At 38.1% G+C, this 26,667-nt stretch overlaps 2 protein-coding genes across 10 annotated transcripts in view; one reads left to right on the top strand and one right to left on the bottom strand.

Annotated features, from left to right (window-relative positions):
* Positions 1–15,732, top strand: part of mark3a (MAP/microtubule affinity-regulating kinase 3a) — a 39,193-nt gene extending 23,461 nt beyond the window's left edge. For 2 of the 6 annotated variants that reach the window (XM_079842738.1, XM_079842739.1), the window contains exons 11-18: positions 3,496–3,608; positions 3,693–3,843; positions 4,600–4,802; positions 5,366–5,469; positions 6,028–6,267; positions 6,453–6,479; positions 10,354–10,463; positions 14,076–15,726. In XM_079842738.1, coding sequence (XP_079698864.1) covers positions 3,496–3,608; positions 3,693–3,843; positions 4,600–4,802; positions 5,366–5,469; positions 6,028–6,267; positions 6,453–6,479; positions 10,354–10,463; positions 14,076–14,164 — 1,037 coding nt within the window. In that variant the 3' untranslated portion in view covers positions 14,165–15,726. Of the gene's footprint in view, positions 1–3,495; positions 3,609–3,692; positions 3,844–4,599; positions 4,803–5,365; positions 5,470–6,027; positions 6,268–6,452; positions 6,480–10,353; positions 10,464–11,483; positions 11,665–14,075 lie in introns of those variants that run through there. The other 4 variants (XM_079842735.1, XM_079842737.1, XM_079842740.1 and 1 more) reach the window with 3 other exon arrangements.
* A 962-nt stretch (positions 15,733–16,694) lies between these two features.
* On the bottom strand, positions 16,695–26,176 carry ckba (creatine kinase, brain a). 4 transcript variants are annotated; one of them, XM_079842744.1, is made up of 8 exons: positions 26,032–26,176; positions 24,719–24,963; positions 23,862–24,016; positions 22,022–22,154; positions 19,916–20,087; positions 19,320–19,443; positions 17,200–17,389; positions 16,695–17,087 (listed from the first exon to the last, which is right to left on the bottom strand). In XM_079842744.1, the coding sequence occupies exons 2-8, from the start codon at positions 24,909–24,911 to the stop codon at positions 16,909–16,911; spliced, it is 1,146 nt and encodes a 381-aa protein (XP_079698870.1). In that variant the 5' UTR covers positions 24,912–24,963; positions 26,032–26,176; the 3' UTR covers positions 16,695–16,908. The 4 variants fall into 4 exon arrangements, with proteins under 4 accessions (XP_079698870.1, XP_079698869.1, XP_079698871.1 ...); XM_079842743.1 differs by having other exon boundaries at positions 26,071–26,176; XM_079842745.1 differs by having other exon boundaries at positions 24,719–24,916; positions 26,071–26,176.
* Positions 26,177–26,667: the final 491 nt, after the last annotated feature.

Here is a 26,667-nt window from a genome sequence, read left to right as displayed (position 1 = left end):
GTCGGGGTGCATTTAAAAATGATTAATTCAAGAACGTTGTGCAAGTTTACTGCAACAATGGCGCCACAAACTTCGCATATTTTGGAAAATCCAGCATTTAGTTGATCCTAATAAGCGCTCATTGTCACAGTTGTAAACACGACGGCTTTCTTCTTCCATGAGGGGGGTTTGGCACCACAATGACTTCAAGGCAGACAGTTAAAGAACGAGACAAACACATCTGGAAATCCTGTAGAATTCCAACCAATCAGATGACGACGTCGAACCTCCTGAAGTGTTTCCCATTTTGTGTGCCTTATTCATCAGATTTTCAGCCAATGGTCTGTTGGTGTGATGCCTGAAGCTGAGACTTCCATTTCAATGTACATTTCCATGCAAGAAAGGCAACGGAAAGCATTTTGCGTTGTCAATTTTTGAGCCGCCCTCTTTAAGAGCAGGTCGAGGGAGATTTATATTTATATCCACACTCTTATCACAACACTTGAGAGAAAACATCCAGAGACGGTGATATGAGAGCTTAGGGAGCGTACTTGTTAGTGTGCGGTGTTGCGTAATACCCAGCAGCTGGCTCCTCATCTATCGACGTCTCTGATGTCTACTCCTCCCTCTCCCGCTCTATCACAGCGAGGATCTCCTCATGTAGCAATGTGATATGATCACATGACTCCAAGTTTCGAGAGCTTGGCTGGAGCACGAGGCAGTGCGGTGCGCCAGAGCTTTGCACGCTTATCTGCAATCGATATGCTGCTTCGCACATACGCCTGTCAGCGTAACCACACACACACACACGATCACACACCTGGTTGCTTATTGAGGGCACTGCGGGAACAAGAACACTCGAATGTGGAAGCCGGAGATAGATGGTGACTGGTCTTTTCTAGCTTTCCACCCACATTTTGAGTGAAGCCTCACGTTGAGAGGAGCATGCTGGAGCTTGGCAGCCCTCAGCAGTCCTTTTGTGTGTGTGAAGAGGAGGTGAGACGGGAAGCTTTGGTTCTTTTGAAGGAACGCACTTAAGTCAACCAGTGTATGGATTCCCACGAGCCCATTAAGAGTCAAATCTCAGAGAGGAGGAGGAGGCTTAATTCAGGCTCATGAAATATAGCTTTCCATCTTGTTTCACTCTACAATATGCATTAATAGAGAGAGCTCTCCAACACACAACATCCGACTGGCCCTTCATTCACTACACCCAGCGTCTCTACATGTGATTGCCCTTTTGAAAACTCAGTCCTGAGCATCCTGACCTTTTTTTTTTATTTACGTTTATGAGTTTAAGATACTGGCTCATGACATTCAGTTCATTTATGGATTTGGCAGACGCTTTTATCCAAATAAACTTTCAGTGCATTGAAGGAATACATTTGAGCTGTGTATTTAACTGTTCAGGAATGTTTACCAGTGTAGAGAAAAGATGTCCGTTGCACTGTTTATATTTACTGATGGATAAATTGAAATTATTTTGGGTGGTAACTGACAAATGCCACAGATTCCGCAAATATCAAATGCTTCCAATCTCTGTTCAATTACAACTTCGTAAATTATTATATTTAGCCTTTTATACATTATAGTTGAGCTGCCATAGCATTTTAGATTTTAGGCTTCCTTTTTGCTTAAATACACCTTGCAATTTTTTAAATATTAGTGGTTATTAATACTAGTGCACTTAATTTTACAGTATGTGCACTGCACTTACCATGTATTTACAGTGTCCTTACCCAAGAAAGCACTGAGTTATATAGGGCAATGAAATGGACTAAGGGTTAAGGTTAATGGGTTAAGGTTAGTTTCAGGGTTAGGTTAAGGATTAGTTCTTATTATACCTCAATTATTGTAATTAGTATAGGAATGCTGTATGTACATGCAGAAAAGGACTGTAAAATGAACATTGGTTAATGCGTTAATGAGCAGCACTTTTTTTATTATTAAGTTTGCAGCATTTATGAATCTAGGTTAAATGTTAATTCATTAATATACTCAATTTGTTTGTCTATTAGCTAATGTTTTTTTGTACTTAAAATATTACTGTACACTACCCAGGGTGCCCACGGGTCCTTAAAAAGTCAGTTTTAACAAATTTAAGGCCATAAAAAGTCTTAAATATCATAAATGGTGTAAGAAAAGCATCTCAAGAGGTCTTAAATTTGTGGACAGAAAAACACAATATGGCTTAATGTGATTATTAAACTTCAAAAGGCTATGATTTAATTAAATGTGTGCGCTGTTGATGAATTATAACATTGTTTACCTTATGGTGTTTATATCACCGCCAAACTTGTTGTTTCAGAAAAATTCACCATTCTAATAGGCACAGCTGTTTTGTATACAGGGTTTACCAGGGTATCCCTTATGTTTTTGAGAGAGTGACTTTGCATTTTGATTCACCCCACAGCAAAATTGACCAATTTTTTTCGCAACATACGCGCAGTGTATATATAAATATAATCATTTATAACTTTGACTGGTTTAAAATGGTTTAAAGGCTGAAATGTGAGGTTTATTTATTTCTTTTCTTTGTCAAACCTGTGTTTAAACTGTTAAATGACTGTAAAAAAAAACCACAATTTAAAACAGTTTTAACGTTTAGGATGGCATCATAGACATTGCCCTACACCGGCCATATGATTATGGTCTTAATTGTATTTGTACAGGTCTTAAATTGTATTAGCTATACTGTTAACATCTAAAACCTTGTTGTAAATTGTTACCTAATAAATATATTTTTCAGTTAAAACAGGAGGTACAGCTTGTTCTTTTTTTGAGTAACAGTGAATGGGTGGCTATAGGACGGATCTGTGTATTGTTAGCACGTGTAGGCGGGACGGATGACTCAGTAACATACTTACAAATAAACTGGATTTATCCCTGTGTATCAACCAACTGGTTTATAGTGTCTGCATAACAACTGAGGGGGTGATGTGTAATACGATTATGCAAAATTTTTAAATATTTAATTATCCTCAATCACTAAAAGAGTCTTTAATTAGTGTCTGTTTTGGTAGATATCAGCCCTCATTCATGTTTTTAGCACAAATAGTGTGTGATCACTCGTGTGCTCACGTTAAAAATATTTATATAATTATTATTTATTCATAATTTATTCATACATAACATAAAACCCCTAGTATGAGCAATAATAATAGTAATGCTTGCCTTAGGAAGCACTAAAATGTTATTGTGTAAAGGTCTAAAACTAAAAGGAGACTCTAAAGGCATCTTTACACAGATGAGTTCTGTGCATGATCAATTTTGTTTAAAGACATAATGCCACATAAAAGCCTGACTAATGTATACCTGCTCTGACCCCACTTCAGCCCATAGTATTAAAGTATACAGTTATAATTGCTGTGTAAATGCATTTATGCACCCTCTGAACAGCATTAAACAGTCTTTGTAAAGATGGCTAAATTACATTTCAGAAGTGCTTCTATGCCGCCTTTGCAGTGTAAATTTGGCATTAAACTATTCTGTATTTTTGTGTGTGTCATTCTCTAGATGTGATAGTGGGCATGGGCTTCTCCAGAGAGAAGATTCAGGAGTCTTTGTCCAAAATGAACTATGACGAGGTCACAGCCATATACTTACTGCTGGGCAGGAAGACCAATGAGGTGAGCTGCTAATGAAGAGTGGTTACTTATAACTGATTTGTTGGTCTATAGTACAAGTGTGACTTGCTGTTTTTGTGTGTGAAGGAGGTCAGTGACTCCAGCTCCAATAGTAATCTCTCCGTGGCTAAGACCAGGCCAACCAGTGAGATGAACGGCCAATCACCTTCTCACCTGAAGGTCCAGAGAAGCGTCTCCTCCAGTGAATCCAGAAAATCCAGACGCCATAGTGACCAAGGTGACCTTTACATACTGACAAACATTAGCCCCTTTTAGATCCAAATGGTGCGTATAAGCACAGGCTATCAATTTTATAAAAATTTTGATCTAATTAATTGCATGATATATCTGTGAAATATCAATTCAACTGCCCCTTTTTTGCTTTTTTCGGAAATATCCTTGTGTATTATTAGCTGTTTGTGACTGTAAAAGGTCTGCAAAGTTTCAAATATCAAAGTGCATGATAATTTATATTATTGTCTCCCAAAAGTAAGAAACAATTCTAAACTGCCTGAAATAAGTCGTCAGAAAATCAAGCCTTACTTTCTTCAAAAACCTACCTAGATTTGTAACACTTTTGCTTGATGCCAGCCAATGGTCTTCATTGCCTGCCCGCAAACAACGTCTACTCTGACCCTCAAACACTGTAGTTGTAGCTGAGGCCTGGAAGAGGTTGGTTTGCGTGGTTCTGTGCTGTGAAAGCAAATCCACATTGCATGAACTTCCAAAGGATAAGGACGCAGGCTTATCTGTACTATAACATCGTTACTGTTCATATCACTGTGTATCAAATGCTGAGGATTTTCTGGAGCTGAAATTATTTAAAAAAATGTGTTTTTTGACCTTGGATGCAATCTTTTGTAGGAGACCTCCAACAAACCAAACTAGGAACCTTTAAAATAGCATAATAGAGGGGCTTTAATGAATAGGCTGGAGTATTTGCAGAGAAAAGCACTCAAATAATTCTCTCATTTACTGTCTTTCTCCTTCACAGTTAGTGTAGTCGCTAACTCAGCATTGAGTAACTCCAAGAGGACAGTCCCTGTCACAGCTGACGGTGATGTCAAACAGGAAGTTGGAGTCACAGCACGTAAGGCCCCCACTCACAGCCCCCCCAGCCCACTCCAGGGTAACGCCAACAACCCCAACAAAACAGACATACCTGACCGGAAGAGAGGCAACTCCATCACACCTAATGTAAGTTCACCCTCACTGTTACTGTCATTATGTAAAGTGTAAATAGCAAACTATAGTCAAGAGTTTAGGGTCAGTATGATTTTTTTATTCTCTAAGGATGCATTAAATTGATCAAAAGTGACTAATGACATTGATATTTTTACAAAAGATTTCTATTTCAAATAAATGCTGTTCTTTTGAACTTTCTAGTCATCAAAGAAAGAAATGTATGGTTTCCACTGAAATATTAAACAGCCCAACTGTTTACAACATTGTTAATAAAAATAAATGTTTTTGAGCAGCACATTTTTGAATGATTTCGGAAGTGTCATGTGACACTGAAAACTGGAGTCATCACAGGAATAAATTATATTTTAAAATATATTCAAATACAATTTTTTTTTTAATTGTCATATTTAATTTCACAATATTGCTGTTTTTGCTGTAGTTTCAAATCAAATAAATGCATCCTTGCAATGAAAAAAAAACATATCCCAAACTTTTGAACAGTAGTGTACCGGTCCATACATTTCCCATGATGTAATAGAGCAGTACACCTCCATTTTTTTTTTGATATCACACAGAATAACTCTGGATCGGGAGGCATGTCAAGGAGAAACACATACGTGTGCAGTGAGAGAAACAACACAGACCGCCTTTCTGTCATTCCTAACGGGAAAGAGAACAGGTATAGCCCTGCCCATCTTGTCTGCTGAGTGATGTACCTAATATTTAACAGACATTTGTGTATGTACATATACATATTACATATGTATACATGTGTATATATATATGTATACATATGTACTTATATATGTACATATTTGCCACTTTTATCCAAAGGCACTTAAAGGTGCAGTAAGCGATTTCTGAGAAACACTCTTGATATTTGAAAAGCGGGTCCTAAAGCGATTGCCTGATCTTTTTCCAGTGATATTCTTTTGACCTTTTCTCTTTTGTAATGTCTCTCAGCCATCTCTCTTTCTACAGTCTTTCTTCAAATCTCCCTTTTGCTCACTCCCTCTCCTCCCCCATCATGAGTGGACACGCCCCCTACTTCTGATTGGCTACAAGTGTGTTGTGCTGCTCGGTCCGATACACACAACAGTGTTTCTCTGAAATTTCTTACTGCAACTTTAAAGTGCATTCAGAGTGTATTTTATCATTATGTTGTCCAAACTGTTGATTGAGTTACAGGAACACTTCAGATTTAGTGAACTAAGCCTGATTTTGTCTCCTCCTGTAGTGTGTCTTTGTCTCCTGGGTCACGTGACCCCGGTGCCTCCACTCACAGCATCAGCACTGCTGCTACACCCGATAAAACGCGATTTCCACGAGGCTCCGCAAGCCGCAGCACCTTTCACGGACAACTGAGAGATCGTCGCACGGCCACCTACAACGGCCCACCCGCCTCGCCTACGCAGCCTCGCAGCCGCGGCAACGCCAACAACCTGCTCACCAAGCTGACCTCCAAACTCACACGCAGGTAAACGCATGTATCATTTCTTACAGTGCCAATGCCATTCATTCAATTTAGGCCTGACTTTTCCTTCCTGTTTCCTGATCTCCTTCTTCTTTTATTTGTATTTTTTTTCTAAGGGTTCTTTAGAAATGGTTTAATTTTGTCCATCTATGTAATATCTATCCTTTTTTTTCATTCTTGTGTTGTAGAAATATGTCATTCAGGTTTTCCAAAAGGTAGGCCATTGAGTTCATGGGGTGTAAATCTGTTTTTAACGTAATGAGAAGAGTCCAGGGGCTGACGCACTAACCCATAGTGATTTGATTGCAGTGATTTGGAGTTTAATGCTCTCTCAGTGGTTGATTACAGCATGCTTTAAAACACTGCCTGCATCATAGTGTGGCCGAATCAAATCAATCTAAATCGCTCTTTAACTGATTGCTACTAATCAAAATGTTTGCATGACACAAGCTGATTGTGCAAAACAATGTGTATGACTTAATCTGACATAAAAAAAACTGATTCCACAAAGGCTTTGGTACATTCTCAGCTGTAAGGTGTGTGTAGAGAGATCAGATTCAGTAGCTCTGTGTGATTCCTAGACAACAAAAAAGACCCAAGTAGTTATTTTTCTTTTGTAGAACAGAGATTGATTTGCACTAATGTTCAAAAAGTTGGGGTCTTTTTATGGTGTAATGATGCTGAAGATTCAGCTCTGCCACAACAGGAATAAATTATATTTTAAAACGATATTTTGATCCAATAAATGCAGCCTTGATGAGCATAAGATACCAAAAAACATACAAATTTGTGCTGACCCCACATTTTTGAATGGTACTGCAAGTTCTCTTCATTATTCAGTGTGTTTTTGAGTAAAGAGAGCTCGGATGGAAACAGATTGTCATTGAATACAGTTAAAAATGATAATGATTGGAACATGATTGAAAATTAAAATTAAGTGATTGAAAAATAGAAATTATGAATGTATATCTCTCCTGTTAGCAATGAATGGTTTAGACAAAATTGGCTCACACTGCCATCTGTTGGTACACACAGGCTTTCTTGGCTTGTTTTGGGGGGTCTAGGTTTACTTTTTACCACCAGATGGCAGTGCGAGCCCAAAAAAAAACCCTTTACGTGAACTCCCCAAACACACTCGGACCCCTCAAAAGTGAACAAAACTCAGACCATCTTAAAGGAACACTGTAACTTTTGACCCCCTAGCGGTTAAACAACAAAACTGCATGCATTTTGCAAAGAATGTTGTTTTGGTTGTGCTTCGGCTCTGCGTGACTGCAGATTAATGTTTTTTTTTTTTTCTCATAACAAAAAAAAAAGAGAGGGAGTTTATCCTACTTCTCATAAAACATTCACTACTAGGCTTAAGTGATAAATGGAGAGGATGTCAAGCTGACGACATTACTGTACCCATTAATAGACGGGACATCCTTGAAAATAAATTCCAGCACAGCGCTACAACAACTATAATGAAATCCTTTTCAATAGATAATGCTTTACTATGGACTCCGTTAGAGAGCTACATATGGCAATTTATCTGTTTAATTAAATACCTTACTCACCTGTTGAGTAATAAAAACGTCATCTCCGTGTCGCTTTTAAAACATGTAAATTCTCGCCACCTCCGAAAAGCCAAACCAATGTTGATTCTGGTTCTATTACGAGCTGTGTCGCGTTCTCTATTTGTAACCAGACTCTCCTCTCTTCAGCATTTTTTTTTCAAACGGGTGATTCCCCACAGATTTGAAATTTTAGGTAGCCTGACGTCGTCATACTCAATTCTAGTCAGAATATGAGTCTGATACTGCTCCGTTGGGCTGTGATTATGGGGCGTGTGTCAACCGAACCAGGAAAGACCTCAATTGGATAGACTTGGCTAGTTTTGAGTAGCAATTGGGTGGGTTCTGTTGTGAAAACTTGGCAACCATGTCAGCACGCACGCTGGAATAAGTAACGTTAGAAGAAAAAGATGAGTGTAAACGATCTTTGCCGGTGTTGTAAAAAAATAATTTAAGGATAGACAGAGTACTTACCAACACGATCATCATTTCTGAGAGAAATAGTAAAGGTGAATGCATATACGAACAAGTTCTCCATTTAGGATTAGAACAAATTCAACCCAAGCGCTCTTTGATGACGTGGATGATTGCGTTACTGTTTATCATCTGTCCATCATCGTCTAAAGCCCGCCCTGACAATTTCATTGGTCCGGCATAATTACTCCTCTACGGATCAAGTCCAGACCGAACTGCCCGAGCTCAAATGTTCGGCTGGCATCCAGGCTAGATTTTAGGTGCTCCATGTCAAGCTTTCTCGCTCGTTGTACAACTAACCTAGGCCACTCCCACACCATACACGTGTCAAAGTAGCTGGAGCAACTTTGCTCTATTTACGGATATGACGAGACACACATGTATGTACGCAATTTCCAGCAAAAAACAATTCAACAGGTCTAAAATATAAACACTTGTAATAAGCTTACCATAGTGAATAAGACGATACATTTTGGAAGAAGGATTGATATTGATTTTTGTTTTTTTTAAGCTAAAAGTTATGTAGTGTACCTTTTTAAAATGATGTGAAATGAAAACTCGATGGTTGAATTGGAAGGCCTTTTGATGCTGTGGCAAAGTGAAGTCACTACAACAGAGCCGTAGTACTATTAAATGTAATGTTTATTATTATGTGAAAAGAGCATGAGTTAGTGTGAACTGAGATCTTAGTCCACTTTTAGGGCCAGGGACAGTGCAAACTGGGTTCACATTTTGGTTCTTTATAAAGGAACCGTACTGATCATTTCTCAAACACAACTGGTAATGTCCAAAAGAAGGTTTTCTGGTGTTAGGAGCCAGTGCTGGTTATAGACCTTAGTGATGACCAGTGACCACACAAGTGTCCTTGGATTTGGATGTATTTTCCCAATTATAAGCGTTTCAATGAATTCTTTAATGAAGAGTACTAAAATCAACCACCAATCACAATGAAAACATTGATTTTCGATTTCTGGACAAAGGTACAAGAGTGTCTAATTATTTTATGAAGTATTGATCTAATACAGTTTGTAAGTCACTAATGCTGAGTATAAAATACAATATATTTGAGGGGTGTAGCAAAATATGTGAATATTTAAGTATTTTGATAGTGTAAGGAGACTCAAATGTGTCACAAATATGGGAAGTTGCTTCTGAGCTAAACATGTGTTTCTCTGGCGATAGCGCTTTGGTTCATCTCTGATTGGTAGATCTCTTCAGATTTATGGTTACTGCTGCTGTTCCCTACCAGATACATAAATACATGCAAATCAAACTTTCAGGGTCTTTAGGATTTATTTTTGTTTTTGAAAGAAGTCTCTTATGCTCACCAAGGCTACATTTTATTTGATCAGAATTACAGTTAAAAATGCAATATCATTATTACAACTTGACACTTTTCAATTTGTACATATATTTTAAAATGTAATGTTTTATTGTTGTGATGATAAAGCTGAATTTTCAGCATCATTACTCCAGTCTTCAGTGTCTCATGATCCTTCAGAAATCATGCCAATATAGAATAACATTTCTTCTTATCGATGTTGAAAACAGTTCAGAACTGCTTAATATTTTTGTAATATTTTTAAAAATGTATTTTAATATTATATTTCAAAATAATATTTTTTGTATTACTTTGGATCAATTTTAATGCGTCATTACTAACCCCAAACTTTTGAACTGTAATATATGCACTCTGGAGGCCTGTGTCCCTGCAAACAGAAGTCTATAAGAGCATATTTGGTCACGTCCGAAAGCAGGGTTCTGGTGGGAGGAGCCTGTTCTGGCTCATAGAGAGGATTGTAAGGAAACTGCACTGTAAGCTGCAGCCGACTCCATGTTGAATGACCTTCAGGAGTCCCCTTCAGATGATCAGATTTGTGCCATAGAATATAACTGAACTGAACCGATCACACACTTTCTCTAATAAACTTCTGACTATACAAAATGCTCTATTAATGTTGAAACTGTCTCAATCTATCCCTCTCTTCCCTGTGATTCTTTCTTCCCTCCCTTCCTTCCCTCCCTTTTATCTCTTTCTCTGTCTGCCTTCCTCCCCCAGGGTCACTCTTGACCCGAGCAAACGGCAGTCTGCCGTCAAATCAGGGCCGGCTGCCCCCTCTGTGCCCCCCACCCTCACAGTCCCCTCCAACCCTGCGGCAAAGACTCTTAGTAAGTCTGCGCTCCACTCGTTTACATTCTTCCTCTTTCTTTATCATCCCCCTCTCCTCCAGCCTCTGCCCTTTTCACCACACCACAGGGTTCCCACAGCATGGAAAACCTGGAAATATCAGGACATTTTAAAATTGTGTTTTCCAGGAGTGGAAATGTGAATGGAATGTTTTATTATGGAAACACTCACACACATAATATATATATAAAATAAAAAGGAAAAACGAAGAAAAAACTTTGATATGCATGCATGCATACATTGATATAATACAAATAATATAAAATTTATAAAAATATAAAATATAAAATTCCCTTTTTTTTGTTTTTATATATATATATAAAATGGTAATTATACCCCCCCCCCCCCCTAAAATCATATATTTTTAGAGCGATACATAGATGGATGGATGGATGGATGGATGGATGGATGGATGGATGGATGGATGGATGGATGGATGGATGGATGGATGGATGGATGGATGGATAGACGGATAGACAGACAGACAGACAGACAGACAGACAGACAGACAGATAGATAGATAGATAGATAGATAGATAGATAGATAGATAGATAGATAGATAGATAGATAGATAGATAGATAGATAGATAGATAGATAGATAGATAGATAGATAGATAGATAGATAGATATAGATAGATAGAGTGACTCATTTTAGAGTGAGTGTGTGAGATAAAAAGTTGCAATTATCTTAATTTTTTTTACAGAAACAAGCTTCCATAATTTTTCCCATCACTTATGCTTTGCTCAAAAATATTTCACACCATTTTGATGTCCAGAATATGAACACATTTGAAATGATGATATATCAGTCCAACCAATTCAAAAATTCATAATCACTCAAATCAATTTTCATTCGTGAATTTGAGTGAATTCATTGGTCCGAGAGAGTGGGAACCCTGTCTCTAAACATGTGGCTCTGTATTGGCTATTTGTTTTTATCTGCGTCCACCAGTTTAATTTCTTTCTTTTTGTCGGCTTTGAACTGCTCTTTTCTTCCAGATACAGCAGCTCTGGCTATAGGCAGTTGTAAGATTTCGCAGATGAAGAGTGTCTAGAGTAAGGGCTCGTTTAAATGCTCAAACAACAGCTACAACTACACATTGTGTTTAATGGAGAGCGAAAGGCTGTGTGTGTGTGTGTGAGAGAGAAAGCGAGCGACTGTTTTGTCTGTCGATTTTAGTCCGAGACGATGGTGTATCCATAAGGACACTGCGACGCACACCCTCTCGCATGCGAAGAGCACAGTATATGTATAGACACGTCCTCTATATCTGTATATGCGTCTGATGTCAGGTCACAGCCAATGTCTCGCATCCAGCGCTCAGAATAGGCTTTTTCCCCATCATGCACTCTTTCAGTGAACTTCTGGATGTATATTGTTCTTTGAAGGAAGCAGCATGGCAGTTCAAATGAGTGCATGGTGAACAACTACCGTACATATTCAGGTGTTGATTGTAAGAGTCTCGTATAAGTTGCTTTTGTGTTTGTCTGATCCAGCACACTGGTGACACCGAGTCTTTGTGGGAGGTTTACTGTTTTGCTTACCTCTTCTTTTTTTTTTTTTCTTTCAGTCTCTCTATCTCTCTCTCGATCTCATTGTGTGTGTAGCGATTTGCTCTAAAGTGACTAAAAATGATTTCCTTTTTCTCTCTATCCATTCCTTTTTGCTGCATTGTGATCTTTAACCTTTCGACAAATTAACAATAAAAGAGTCTCAACCGAGTTTGAGAGAAGCGGGAGATTTGAGGGCTCAAGGTGAGGTGTCGGTGACTTTGAAAACCCTTATTTCCTCTCCTGGCTTATTATTTTAGTGTGTTGTGGATGTATACTTTCTGTCTCCCACTGTATGAGATATCAGAGTGTATATTAGTGTAGTGTGTGTACAGCACGAGGGCCATTAGTCTGCTTTATTCATGAATGTTTGAGTGATGTTTTTTTTGTGTTTTCCCCCTACATTTACATTAGGGCTGGGCGATATTTAATCTTGAATATTCACAGTATGTTTTCTTAGGGATATTTAGCACCAGTTTATCAGGAAGTGACAATTTTGTTCTCTTTGACTCACTGGCTGGAAACTCTGCTTTATTCGCAAATGTTTTATGTGCTATTCCAATTTTGTATATTCCGAAGTTAAATTCACAACTTTGGATGGAAATATAGCTACTAAGTATCACAATGATTTGAATGCGCTTTATTTGGCCAGATAGCATCATTAGGCCCCGATCATACAAAGCGTTTTTCAGGTTCGAAAACTTGAGGCGCACTGCACTGCACTATTTATTTTTTTATTTTTTTTATGTTGCTTGGAAACACCCAAATCAGCGGTCCTGTCAGTCTCATCAAGGTAACGGTCAGCACAACGAAAGGCCCGCCACTCCATTCATTCGATTGGACAATAGAAAAAAACGTGATGACTTTGGCCGTTTTTCCGCTCAGAGTTGAATTTTTTTTCAACTTCAGGCGCTCAGAGCGCTCCTTCTAAAACACGAGGCGCAGCAGGGAGTTAAAACGCTCTCTGCCAACAGAAATCTATTCAAAAAAGGCTCTTCTCGCTGCAAAAACGCGTTCTGTCTGTTCGGGGCCTTAGACTGGTTTTGCAGAGAGTAATAATTCCCTTGTTTCCCTAGGTTAAAATTTGGTAATAGCATCTGGTTAAAGGCACAATATGTATGATTTTTTTTATTAAAATATCCAAAAACCACTAGGACAATGTTATACATTTTGTTTACTTGTGTACATACATTATCCCAAATGTTTCCAAGAATGTTTAAATCCAGAGAAATAAGTCATTTTGAGCAGGACATGGATCAAGCACACAATGTCCGTGCGTCGCCTATCAATGACATCATACCTGCGTTACCCTCGATTTCCGAGGGTTTTATTTTGTAGAAACCATGGAAACATTAGAGACGCTTTAATATATTATGTGTTTTATTAGACAGGTGAGCAACTGTTTGGACACATTCATCGGCAGAAGACTAATCATTGTTATATAGCACAGTTAGTCTTAACTGTTTGAATCTCGTTTTCTTGATTTACCACGAGTACCATGTTTCACCATGCCTAATATCGATCTAGCTTACATAGGAGCTGCAAGATTCTTTTCCACTGGCTGAGGTGAAGACGACATCTCCCATGAATCCGCGCTCAATCTCTGCGTCATCAAGCTATGACTTTATTCTGAATAGGCGACCTCTAGCGACGAAAAACTACATATTGTGCCTTTAAAATATCCATAGCAAATATGGCACGTTGATGAGTTTGTGTTCAGTTTATTTTTGACTTACTAATTTTCAGTAAAGTGCCACTGTGACCTTGGTAGTGTATTTTGAAATATTAACAAAATACTGACTTGCCCAGCCCTATTTCATGTTAAATAGCATTTAAAAAAGGAGCTGCTTCTGTGCATGCCTTAGTCTGCTGTGCATTTGGTTGCCATTAATTCCCATGTGTGCTGATAACCCATGCATGCATCTGCTGCAGTGATTCTTCACCACCACTTTGTGTAACCTCAATACATGAAATGTTCTTCATCCGTTGCCTAAACCTTACCTTTCTCTCTTTCCATTCCCGTTCCGCTCTGTCTCACAGTCGCCATGTATCTGGGGATCAGCAGAAAGATGAAGGGAAAGATGGAAAAGACGGGAAACCCCGTTCTCTCCGTTTCACCTGGAGTATGAACACCACCAGCACCATGGAGCCAGCCGACATCATAAATGAGATCCGCAAAGTTCTGGACGCCAACAGCTGCAGTTACCAGCAGCGTGAATGCTTTCTGCTTCTCTGTGCCCATGGGGACACCCGCGCCGACAGCCTCGTCCAATGGGAGATGGAGGTTTGCAAACTGCCCCGGCTCTCACTTAATGGTGTCCGTTTTAAGAGGATATCTGGCAACTCCATCGCTTTTAAGAACATTGCTTCCAAAGTTGCAGGCGAACTCAAGCTATGAATATCTTTAATATTACTACATAGAGGAATTTATGAAATGGTTCAGTTCAATATAGACAAACAAATTAAGCTGTACAATCGTAAAGTAGCAGTTTTTTTTTTTTTTTTTTAGTTTTTTTAATAAACCACTTACATGTATTTGAAAAAAATGTATATACTGTAACATTGCTTAAAGCAATAATTTCTTTAACATCGGTCACACAATTATCGTATTATCGCGCAAGTTGTTAAATGCTGTAAAAAAGTACAGGTTTGAACCTTTCAGTGTTACGATTGTACGCACCTCTGAGAATGTTCAGCGAGGAACCAACTCATTGCCATCTCCGTCATTTCAGACTGAAGAGTTGAGACTGATCTTTCAGGAAATGGACACTAGATGGAGATTTGTTTTATTTTAGCTTTTTAACGGGCACTATTCTGTGGTGGTTTTAAGTATTGCGTGTTTTGGGCGGCTCTTGTGTAAAGGGTGCACCCGAATCTTGACTTGCTTAAGACTTTTTGCAAATTGGCTCTGCACCTCTGTGTATCGAGGATGCACGTCTGTGAAAGCGGCTGCAGTAAACCTGATTTGAGCTCAGTTTCACTGTTTGAATGTTATTAAGAGCAACATTTTAGATGTTTTATAATTTATTTCACGTTATTGCCCACTCAAGTGTATTTTTTGTGTAAATATTGTACTTTATGCGGTAATTACACATTTTCATACTGTTTTGTTGAAGTTCTTTGAAACCAAGAGGGCATCTTGTAATCTTTCACTTATAAGACTCACCACAGATTCCATTAAACTATCTGTAACTCGTCACGGTGTTCATAGCAGAGATCTAATACAGCTACAAAATGATCTCAAGATTTGTATTGCCTCTTTTTTATCTTTGGTTACTCAACTCTTTGTATCACATGAGCTGCAGGTCAACAACTTGGAGATCTTTGTACAATCAAAGGTAAGTTTCAAAATTTTGGGATCAGTATGATTTTTTTAAAAATTCATGTTCACCGTGATCAAAAATACAGAAGAAAAGGTCAAGTTGTAAAATAACATTACAACTTAAAATATATTAGACACCAGTTCATTTCAAATGTAATTTATTCCTGTGTTTGAAGACTGGAGTAATGATGCTAAGAATTCAGCTTTATAGTGTCACATGATCCTTCAGAAATCATTCTAATTTGCTGCTCAAGAAATATGGCAACACCTTTACAGTAAGGTCTCATATGTTAACCTTAAAGTATGAACTTACATTGAGCAATACATTTATTATAATGTTAATCTTGGTTAATAAAAACAGTTCATTGTTTATTCATGTTTGTTTACAGTGCATTAACTAAACAAATACACCATTTTAATGTATTAGTAAATGTTGAGTTTAACATTAACTAAGATTTAAATGCTGTTTAAGTATTGATCATTCTTAGTTCAGGTTAACAAGTGCTTAACTAATGAAGCCTTATTAATGTTAACTTATTGCATGTTTGCTAAAAGTACTTATCCCAAATGTTTAAACGATAGTGTGCATGTATACATTTTAGATACACACACGTGTGATGTGTACATATTTCTAATAATTTAGTTTTCAACCTTTGAATTGGATAGAAATTGCAGTTTGAGTTTTTCTATTAAAAAAAGAAACTTTCTAAAAATCCTTGATTAACTCTTAAATCATGAATAACTTAACAGGTAAAAGTTAACAGAGCATCTATTGACACCAAGTGCAAATAGCGTGCCTTGTTGGCAAGTGCTAGTCACACTAGCAATGCCTTGTTGGGCCAAACAAGATGCGTGAAAAACCTGTATTTCAACATCCTCAGTGGCGTAGTCAGTACAGCCTACAGGTTTAAGGATCTTGGTTTTGTAGCTGCCTTATGGCGAGCTTGTTCTTCTCCCTTATCACATCGGAAAGGCATTTACTTTCAATAAATTTTACCCAATAAATGCTTTTATTAAATATTCCTTTAGGCGATTTATTTCCACTTTTAGAACTGAATTTTTTTTTATTGAAAGTTAATGCCTTTCCGATGTGATACACTGCAGCTGTGTAGGGAGGGCTTTTGTGCCATTAAGGTGGCATCCATTTAATAAATACATATTGCAAAGAACTGCTACTTTTACATGGTGTAAATAGAATGTGTCACTATTTTCACTTAGTAAATAGCATTTACAGCCAGTTTCACTTCGTGCAAATAGCCGCTGCCATATGTTAATGTGGGAAGTTCTGGGAACCCTGGAATTGTCAAAAGGATAGAACGGGGAATAAAACGAAAAAGCAGGTCAACACGTGCCAATATTTATTTTCAGATATTCTCATCCATGTTTTGCCCTGTGACATCTGTATGTGTAACAGTAACTCAGAGCAGATACAAAGGACCTTTAAATAAAACATCTTCCAAGAACAAGTCAACAAACATTCAGTCAATCAGTTAACAAAAGGTGAGGGGAGGTGGAGAGAGAAGAATGTGTGAAGTGCGGTTGAAATGCAGTCTACTTTTGGGCAGGCATGAGGTCGTCAATGGACTGGCCTTTCTCCAGCCGTTTCTCCATCTCGATCATCAGTTTGACTCCATCCACCACCATCTGCATCAGCTCCACCTCAGAGAAGCCCAGGCGGTCAGCGTTGGAGATGTCAAAAATACCACCCACCGCTGCAGTGTCCACACCACCTAAAGAACAGAGGCGTCACTTTCTTATTGCCATCCGTTTAAATGCCTGAATTTCTGTTCATGACACTCATAGTAATGTGTGGTTACATATTCAGCTGTAATCAGTTCCTACCTGTTCCACGTTTCTGCAGCCGCAGTCTCTTAAGGATCTCTTCAAACTGGCGGTACTTGCTGAGATTAGGTAGTTTGACATGTACTCCAGCACGCAGGCCTGTGCCGAGGTTGGATGGGCAGGTGAGGACGTAGCCAAGGTGCTCATTCCACATGAACGAGTGGCCCTTGTTTTTGAACAACTCCTCAATCTGAAAGAAAAATCAGTAAGTGTTTTTTTGCAGTTCTGTTCAAGCCATTGAGTAACTAAATTGTCTAAAGATTACGCACACTGAGGAAGACCTTTCAGGATATTTAAAATATCTGTTATTAGAGCGTTTCAATACAAGATGCTAAATCCAGTTATTTAAACTTTGAGAAGAACCCTTGTGGAGACAATCTTGTCAAAGCAGTTTCAAAAGAATGTACTGGCAATAATAAATCATTTGCAATGTGAAAAGCAAAAAACAAAAAATGATAACTATAAAGTTAATCGTGAGAATAGGTTAGTCCATACCATAACAATAATTATCGATAGTGACACCGAGCAATGGTATGTGGCCTATTTGACAAAGCTGGTTTTAGTGGATATTCTGGTATGCTTGAGTTAAAGGGATAGTTCACCCAAAAATGAAAATTAATACTTTTTGTACACAAAAGCAGATCTCGTCCCCCATTGACTGCCATAGTGTTTTTTTTTTTCCTACAATGGTAGTCACTGGGGGACGAGATCTGCTTGGTTGCAAACAATCTTCCTTTGTGTACAGCAGAACAAAGAAATGTATACAGGTTTGGAACAACTTGAGGATGAGTAAATGAAAGAATTTATGCTTGGGTGAAATATCCCTTTAATTTTGAGCAAACGCTGGTTTTTGGGGTGGAAGAGGAGTAATTGGGCTTTAAATCGGTGGTAGCTTGCACTTTATTCTGGGTAAAGGCCCATTCACACCAAGAACAATAACTATAATGATATAGATATAGTTCTAAAAAAATCGTGATCTAAATGATCATTGGATAGGTTTTTCCCAGCTGATGAACGATAAAAACATTGACAGCCAGTCAGAATTGATACTGTTTTTAAAGAGATCTTACATTTAAAGCGACAGGTGACGAAACTGCAGCGCATGCTTAAAATAAACAGAACGTTACGGTCCACTGATGTGAACGCTAATATAGTTATCGTTCTTAGTCGGGCCTTAAAGAGAAAGTTAACCCAAAAATTAAAACTAGCCCATGATTTACTCACCCTCAAGTCATCCTAGGTGTATATGACATTCTTCTTTCAGACGAATAAAATCAGAGTTATATTACAAAAGTCCAGGCTAATCCAAGCGCTTTAAACTAAACTGCAGATCTCATGTTATGACAAAATATTTTTAGCGAGACCGATGATCAGTGATGTACTCTTACTTCGATATCACTGACACTGCAGGATTTGGTGGTCGAATGGTTTGAATAAGTCTAATGATAATAGCTTACAGTACAACCGCGGCTGCATGGAGGTGTTGATTTCATGTAAAAGGCATCTTCACAAAATTATGAAAAATACCACTGTATTTGAAGGATACAACTTGAAGAAAACTGGAAGGTTTGCACTTTTCCTTTTTAAAATACCTTTTTTAATCTTATACGTTCACATTACCAGCAAAACTGCGTACATTTGATTTGGTTTCAAATGAACTAAATATTTTTAATTAAAATACTATTTTTTATGGATATTTTGATATATTCTAAAACGTAAAAAGGATATTGGATGATTTTCAGCAATATAATGTGTTAGGCACAAATTACATTTATACTCCGCATGTCTTGTACCTTTGACAGTGTTAAACGTGGCATCACGTGGATGGGAATATGCATGGAAATGATATGCAGATGAGGTTATGCATAGTAAAACTAGGTGTTGTAAGCTCCATATATGGTGATTTTAGGGAGGAGACAGAGTGGAGATGTATGCACAATCTTCTGCTGACTGGGATTTATAAAGAAATTTTTCCGCAGGTTCTGGTGCACACAGTTTTATAAATCTGAAAACTTGTGCGTACGTACACATTAATAAATGAGGCCCCTGGCCTTTAAAAGGTCCCGTTCATTTTGTACATTTAAGTAGCTTTTATAAATGTGCCTTAGAAAATTACATACCTTTGTGAGTCCGGTGCAGAAACGGTTGAAGACCTCTTTCATGTTGCCACCTTTCTGCATGGAGATGACACGTAGGTGGTCCTCCTCATTCACCCACACAAGGAATGTCTTGGTATCATTGTGCCTGGAGACAAAGAGAAAATGAGTGAGGGCATGTCTAAGTCCAGCACAGAAATGCAATGTTTAAGCCAGAATGAAATGCTTTCTCAGTAAGGAACTCTGTCAGAGAATGGGGTCTTCTTATTTATATAAAAATAAATTAACAAATATAAAAACTGGACACAAAGTGTATCTGATCAACAAAAAAAAAGCATATTTTTCCAAATAAAGTGTATCTGAGCCTCATCTAAACTGTTGAACAAGAATAAAGTCTCAATTCTCAATTAGTGTCGAGCCAGTACTAAAAAACAACCATTTTCTCAGCACATTTGATTACATTTTTGATGCTGCATGTTTTTTGTAAGACTGCTAAAAATATGCAGAACAAAATGTTGGTGCTGCCTAGATTTGTAGGATCTGGAACAAACTGACAGGAAGTAGGTTGTTCTCAACAAAGTAGCACAAGCAGTGCATTAAGGACCATCCAGAGCACTGACCAGATGCCCCTGGCGTCGGGCCAGTCACGAGCCATCCCTGAGGCCAGCAGCAGGGGAGATACAGGCTTGTCGAACAGGAAATGGTCATCAATGAGCTGCTGCTGCTCAGCCTCGGTCATGTTCTTCAGGGCGTAGTATTTTCCTTTGAGATCCCCAGACAGGGCACCTAGAGCTACAGCAGACAGATTAACAAATCTGTGAGTAAATCCTTAAATTTTAATTCATTAATTATTTCTTAAAGAAACTATCATAGAATACAGATTCAAATGTCTAAGGAGTGTTTATCTGGTCCAATCACATGTGATGATACTCATCACCACTAGAGGGAGCCACATGACCAAGTTTCAGGAACACAAGCGCTGTATTCCAATTCACTATGCACTAAAACGTATGCATTTTGTGAAGGAAAAAAAAGGGAACAAAAAGTACATAGTTTTGAGTGTGTAGCAGAAGAATATGCAAGTTGGGACATGCTACCACAATATAACGGAGTCTTTATCGGACCACATTGTCACAGAGTTACAGTAAACTTGCCTGCCAATCATCTTGTCACAGATACCATTCTCATACACACCCACTCTACATTTCAATTCATTTGATTTATGCTACTCAATTCTTCCTACCAGATTTGAAAGAAAAGCAGCATCGTGTTGGTCTGCCACTCATGCAGAAAGCTCATGTTTTTTGCATAATGATGCAAATGGCCAAATGTATCTTTAGAAATGTTCACCCTGTGTTTTTCATAAGGCTAGATAATTATTAAAAGCACTCAAACCCCTTTATATAAACCAACATGCTCGCACATTCCTCATGTTTTTAGTTTAACACTTTGTGTATGTAGCAGTGATATTTTAGTATCAATGAGATACTATTATGGTTTTTATAAATATTTTTAATTCGTTCTCAGTTTAAAATTCTCAGTCAGTCGTTTGGGTTAATGTTTTTTTTTATGGTTTTTGGTTTACTATAATATCCTTGTGGCCTGTTGCACAAAGCTGGTTTCAGTTGCTACTCCGGTAAGTTCGAGATTAGTTTGAGCAAACTCTGGTTTTTCAGGCTCAAGAAGGTGGATTGATTTTTAGCAGTGTTCATCACCATGGTAACTTACACTACACGGCTAACCTGCTCTGGAGCAGGTTTTATTCTGGGTTAGAGATCACAAACCCAAACTGGACCAATCAGCTGCAAGTAAAGGTGCAATAAAGCCACACCCCCTGTATCTCTCGTTCCAAATTAAAGCAATTTAAAAAAAAATAAAAAATTAAAGCAATTTATAGTGAAAACACTTTAGAGACAAAATTGATCATCTTTTGGTGCTAATTAGTTATTATATTTATATTAGGCTATATGAATTATAATTACTTTTAATTCATAATTATATTAACTGACAAGTAGCCAAATATTCATATAATATAATGCATGCATTCATAATTCTTTTAAACAGCATGTATTCATTTGAGCTCTTTGTGAACCTATAATTATTAGGCATCTTTCTTTGATTCACATGCAATGAGTGTCAGATACTCTTTCAGCTGCCTTCTCAAACTTTCGCAATAGCAGCAGTGTTTATTCCTGCTTTGTAAACACACTTAATCTCTTGATCATTTTCAAAACGATCTCTCAATCTTCAGAAGAGAAGGGAATTGCGCCGTCTCTTGTGAGAAGTGAATCAAACGGACACTGTGATTGGCTGTTTGCTGCACGTGTCACACCTTCAGGTGCATGCGCTTCAGCGTTAAATCGTAAACTCTGGATTAAACCGGAGTTGACAGAGAATGTTTATACCAAGCTTTGAGAGACCGTTGAACTTGATCTAAACCATCTGGATTTGTCAGCTAGCTTCATGCAACAGGCCTCTGGTATGTAGTTGAACCAAATCCTCCTCCAAAGCGCAATGGGTTGTGGGCAATATTAGCAGTTAAAGTGTGCATGGACTATGAATTTCCACTGCAAATGTTAGACCATCCGAGTACCTTTGGGATACTAATTTCAACATACCACAGTTCGGGACACACCATTTATAATTTCAAATACTATTTTAGGATGGATAGAATGCGTATTGGGATGCAGTTTCAAATAAACCGATGTGGGGATGCAGTGACGTACCTTCCACAGAGAGCTTCTCAACGGCTCTTCTCTCTCCACGACTGCAGTGGGGCGGCAGACAGAATCCGCGGATGCTCCTGCCTGTTCTGACACGAGAGCTCAGCACGTAATTGGAGTCCAGGTCATCACCACCCTGCAGGAACAAAAGTTTTAGTCTTTTGAATAACAATATCACCGTATCAGTGACTAGGTACAACAACAACAACACTCAGTGGCCTGTTGCACAAAGCTGGTTTCAGTTGCTACTCAGGTAAGTTCGAGATTAGTTTGAGCAAACTCTGGTTTTTCAGGCTCAAGAAGGTGGATTGGTTTTTAGCAGTGTTCATCACCATGGTAACTTACACTACACGGCTAACCTGCTCTGGAGCAGGTTTTATTCTGGGTTAGAGATCGCAAACCCAAACTGGACAAATCAGCTGCAAGTAAAGATGCAATAAAGCCACACCCCCTGTATCTCTCGTTCCAAATTAAAGGAATTTATAGTGAAAACACTTTAGAGACAAAATTGCTCATCTTTTGGTGCTAATTATTTATTATATTTATATTATATGAGTATTTTTTCCCCTTCTATGGTAGTCAATGGTTGCTCTACTGGCTTTGTTACAAACATTCTTCAAAATATTCTCGTGTGTTCAGCAGAACAAAGAAACTCATACAGGTTCGCAACAACCTTAGAGTGAGTAAATAACTGAATTTTCATTTTTGGGTGAACCATCCCTTTAATATAAAATATAATGCATGCATTCATAATTATTTTAAACAGCATGTATTCATTTGAGCTCTTTGTGAACCTATAATTATTAGGCATATTTCTTTGATTCACATCATGCATTGATATAGTCAGATACTCTTTCAGCTGCCTTCTCAAACTTTCGCAGTAGCAGCAGTGTTTATTCCTGCTTTGTAAACACACTTAATCTCTTGATCATTTTCAAAACAGAATATTACATGATTGTAAATTTGATTAAATTCTTTTTTTTTTTTAATTTCACAGCAAGAAGAAAAGAGCGGTCTGTGAAAGTGGACAACTTAAAGAGAAATCTTATACGTCAATGCAAGTAAAAGTTATAGTTTAGTTGATATATAGAGAGAATTTAACATTTAAGCTCACATGTAATTTTTATAGCTTTATTTATTGATTTTAAAGCTTATTTGTATGACCTTTATATAGGCTATTTATATTCATTTTAACAAAGTGCCTATAAATGATACATGTGTAATTGATTATGGGTATAATTACATAAATGATATCCAAATCATTCAAAATTATTATTATTATAAATAAGCATGGTTAAAAGCCAGACGCTTTAGTCTTTAAAAACCATTTGCTACGTAGTAACCTTTCATTTGGAGTAGAAAAGGGGGGACTGACTTTATTGCATCATCAGAGCTGTGCCCACAGCAATTACAGTTTGAGATCTCGACTTATCCAGAACATAACTTGCCCTGGAGCAGGTTAGCCGTGGTGCGCAAGTTACAATGGAGATGAACACTGCTAAAAGCCAAACCACTTTAAATGGTACCTAAAACCCAGGATTGGCACAAACTAAGCCTAAACATATCTGGCTAGCCAGCTAAACCGGCTTCATGGTATAGGCCCCAGGTTGGATTCATCTGGATTTGTCAACTCTGAAACTCAAGAGTTGGTTCAGCTAGCTTCATGCAACAGGCTTCTGAAGGTTGTATTTCAAAGATGTATCAGCGGTTTTGTCCAAGCCAGTGGGGTCTAATGTGGTTTTGGACAAACACATTCTTTAAAACAGCTTTTTTTGAGTGCGTGTTTGGAGGGTGAGTAAATGACAGAATCATTTTGGGGTGATCTATCCCTTCAACTTCATACCTTGAGGTTATTGGGGTTGAGGTCGGTCTTGTGTTTGTCTGTAGGCTTGTATCCTCCATGTCTGTCCTGAATGACAGGGTCCAGCAGCTCCTTGAACACCTCATAGGTCTCCTCATCCCCAGCCACACAACCCACAGTCATAATGAAGGGGTGGCCTGAGATAGGAAATAGGTCAATGTAAACAAATTAGGAGCCATGCACCTCAGTGGCCAGCACTTCTAACTAAAATTATTTTTTTTTTTTACATCAAGTGCCTTCTCTTAGGACTACCTAAACCCTGACCCCTGACAGACTGTGCATATTCTTTTACCAGGATTATCTACACCAGTCTGAATGACGTGATCTATGGTGACGCCATTGGGTGTGCAGCGCTGACGGAGGCGTTTGTACATGTCCAGAGTGAGGACTTTGGCCATATGGTTGCAGTGCTCTGTGAGGTCTGGATACTCTTCCTCAGCTGGCAGTTGCTTGATGTTCAGCCTGGCTAGCTTAGCATTGCTAAATAAATACAACACATGGGGTGTAAAAATACTACACTCTGCTGCCGAAGGATGAAGTCACCTGTTGTGTTCTGGATAGGTTAGCATTATTTGTCTCACCATTTGCTCAGTGTTCATGACCTGTTTCAGGCCAATTGTATTGCATTATCCATGCCATTGCATTTTGCACAGGCAGGTTGGTCTTATCTATCCAGGAAATATTTTTATTTCATGCCCTTTGCACTAAAACAAGAGTCAGCAAGGTCACCATCTAAGACGCAATGATAATCACACTTCTTTTCTTTCTGATTGTTGCGATGTTCTAAAAGCACACAAGAGGTGGCCTTTGGAGGACTTTGAGTTGCTTCAGGTTTTTACCTGGGTTATCTATCCCGGTCTGGATTACATCATCCAGTGTAAACCCGCTCGGCGTCTGTTTGGTGCGCAACTTCTCATACAGCGGCGGCGTGATGATTTTGGCCATATAGTTGTTGTGCTTGCTGAGATCGGGGTATTCCTGCTCACAGGTGTTCTTCATCTTCAACTGGTTGTGACTGTTCCCGAAAGGCATGGCTGCTGTTCTCTGAGCGCGGTGGGAATGGGATGGAAAATAACTGGTTACACTGAATGTGAAATAAAGCCAAGAGGTTTAACACTAGCTTCCATCCTGACATTTGATTAAATCTGGAAAAAGACTTGGCTTTTAATGGAGAAATATCTACATACAGTTGAAGTATCGATACAAGATGGAAACCGTTTTAGAGACTACCTAGTTTTATGCATGCGATTAGTGTTACATTTAAGTAAAAAATAAAAAATAAAAAGTCAATTATCAATATGGCCAATAGGTGCTATGGCTCCACACAGAAATACTCATATTGAGCAGGGAACCCTTTTCTACAGAGACGTTGTACTAAAATAATTTGTACAAATATTTACAAAACATACTGTACTAATTTGTAACAATTTCAAATACTGTAAAATGTCGCACTACCATGCCGCAATGTTTCAAATGAATCTAACGTGACGAATGACTCTTATGAAGAATGAACCGATTCTTTCACCGAATCAAACAAACAATAGAACGCGACCAGTGAAGTACGATGCCCGAATGAATAACTCATTTGAGCCGATTCTTTATAGCGAATCAAAGACGATTCATTCGGAGCGGTTAGTTTTAATATGATTTACATCAACCAAAAGTTACATTGGTTATATCTGACTAGACGTATGTTGATATAAAATGTATTAAAAAGTCAATTTACCTATAAAACGATAATTGAAATAATTGTATAAAATTGATTTATGATTTGTCAAATTTATTTAAAAAAAAAAAACGAGAAGAGGATTCAGGTCTTCCTCTAATCATCGTTGTGTTGTACACTGAAATTCACAAACTTTCGCGCAGAAGTATTGAAGCAATCGATGAGTTAAAAACTGGGCGTCCACTGGACGGCACCTCAACGAAAGAGAGAAAGTTTGAGCTGTCATTGACCATGAGCTGAATCTAGGACGCTTTCTTTCACAAGAAGCCTAGACATGTTAAGAAAAAGCATGCTATAGACGACCTCCACGATACACTTAAAAGCGAGTCTCACGGATCAAAATAACATTTTAAAGCGCCATTAACAGTATCCGTTAGTTAATTTCTCCAAATACAATTTAAATTGCGATCGTGCTTAAGCTCTTACTTTAACAAGAGAGATGAAAACTTCTTGACGAAGCCTTACCGTGGGTTGTGGGGTGCTAGAGCTAGAGGAAGACTGAGCTGAGACAAAGATCCCTATTTTTACGGTTGGCGTATGAACTCTGCGTGGCGTCTGTCTGGTCTCCAGCGCAAGATAGTGATGGAGCGTTTGTTTTATAGTACAGGAAAGCCGCTCTCATTGGCTGCTATTTGCAGTCCATTCATCTCATTGGAAGATGTTGACATTGGACTAGTTAGACTGCTCTTAGAATATGTAACGTTAAGTTAATAAGATGTGCAAAAATGTATGTTTATTTTGATTAAGTGATTCCCAGGACTTGGAAACTGTTTGATATTGCATGGTTAAACCAGGGGTTAAACATGTAACTTAAAAAAAAAAGTAAATTAATATTATTCCTTTAAAAAAAGAGAAAGAAAACCACATCATGTATAATGTGTGCACATATTATGCATTTGACACTAAGTTAGACTGTTTTTGTTTAAATTGTACTTTAACAATATGAATTATAATGCTAAATAATATACAGCATAATCTGACTTCAAGGGATAGTTCACCTAAAAAAATACACTTCTGTCATCATTTACTCACCATCAATTTGTTCCAAACCCTGTATGAATT

The sequence above is a fragment of the Gobio gobio genome (assembly GCF_949357685.1).
Source record: "Gobio gobio genome assembly, chromosome: 18".
NCBI lineage: Eukaryota > Metazoa > Chordata > Actinopteri > Cypriniformes > Gobionidae > Gobio > Gobio gobio.
The sequence above is the reverse complement of the archived record's forward strand: the minus strand, read 5'-3'. Positions and strand labels throughout refer to the sequence as shown.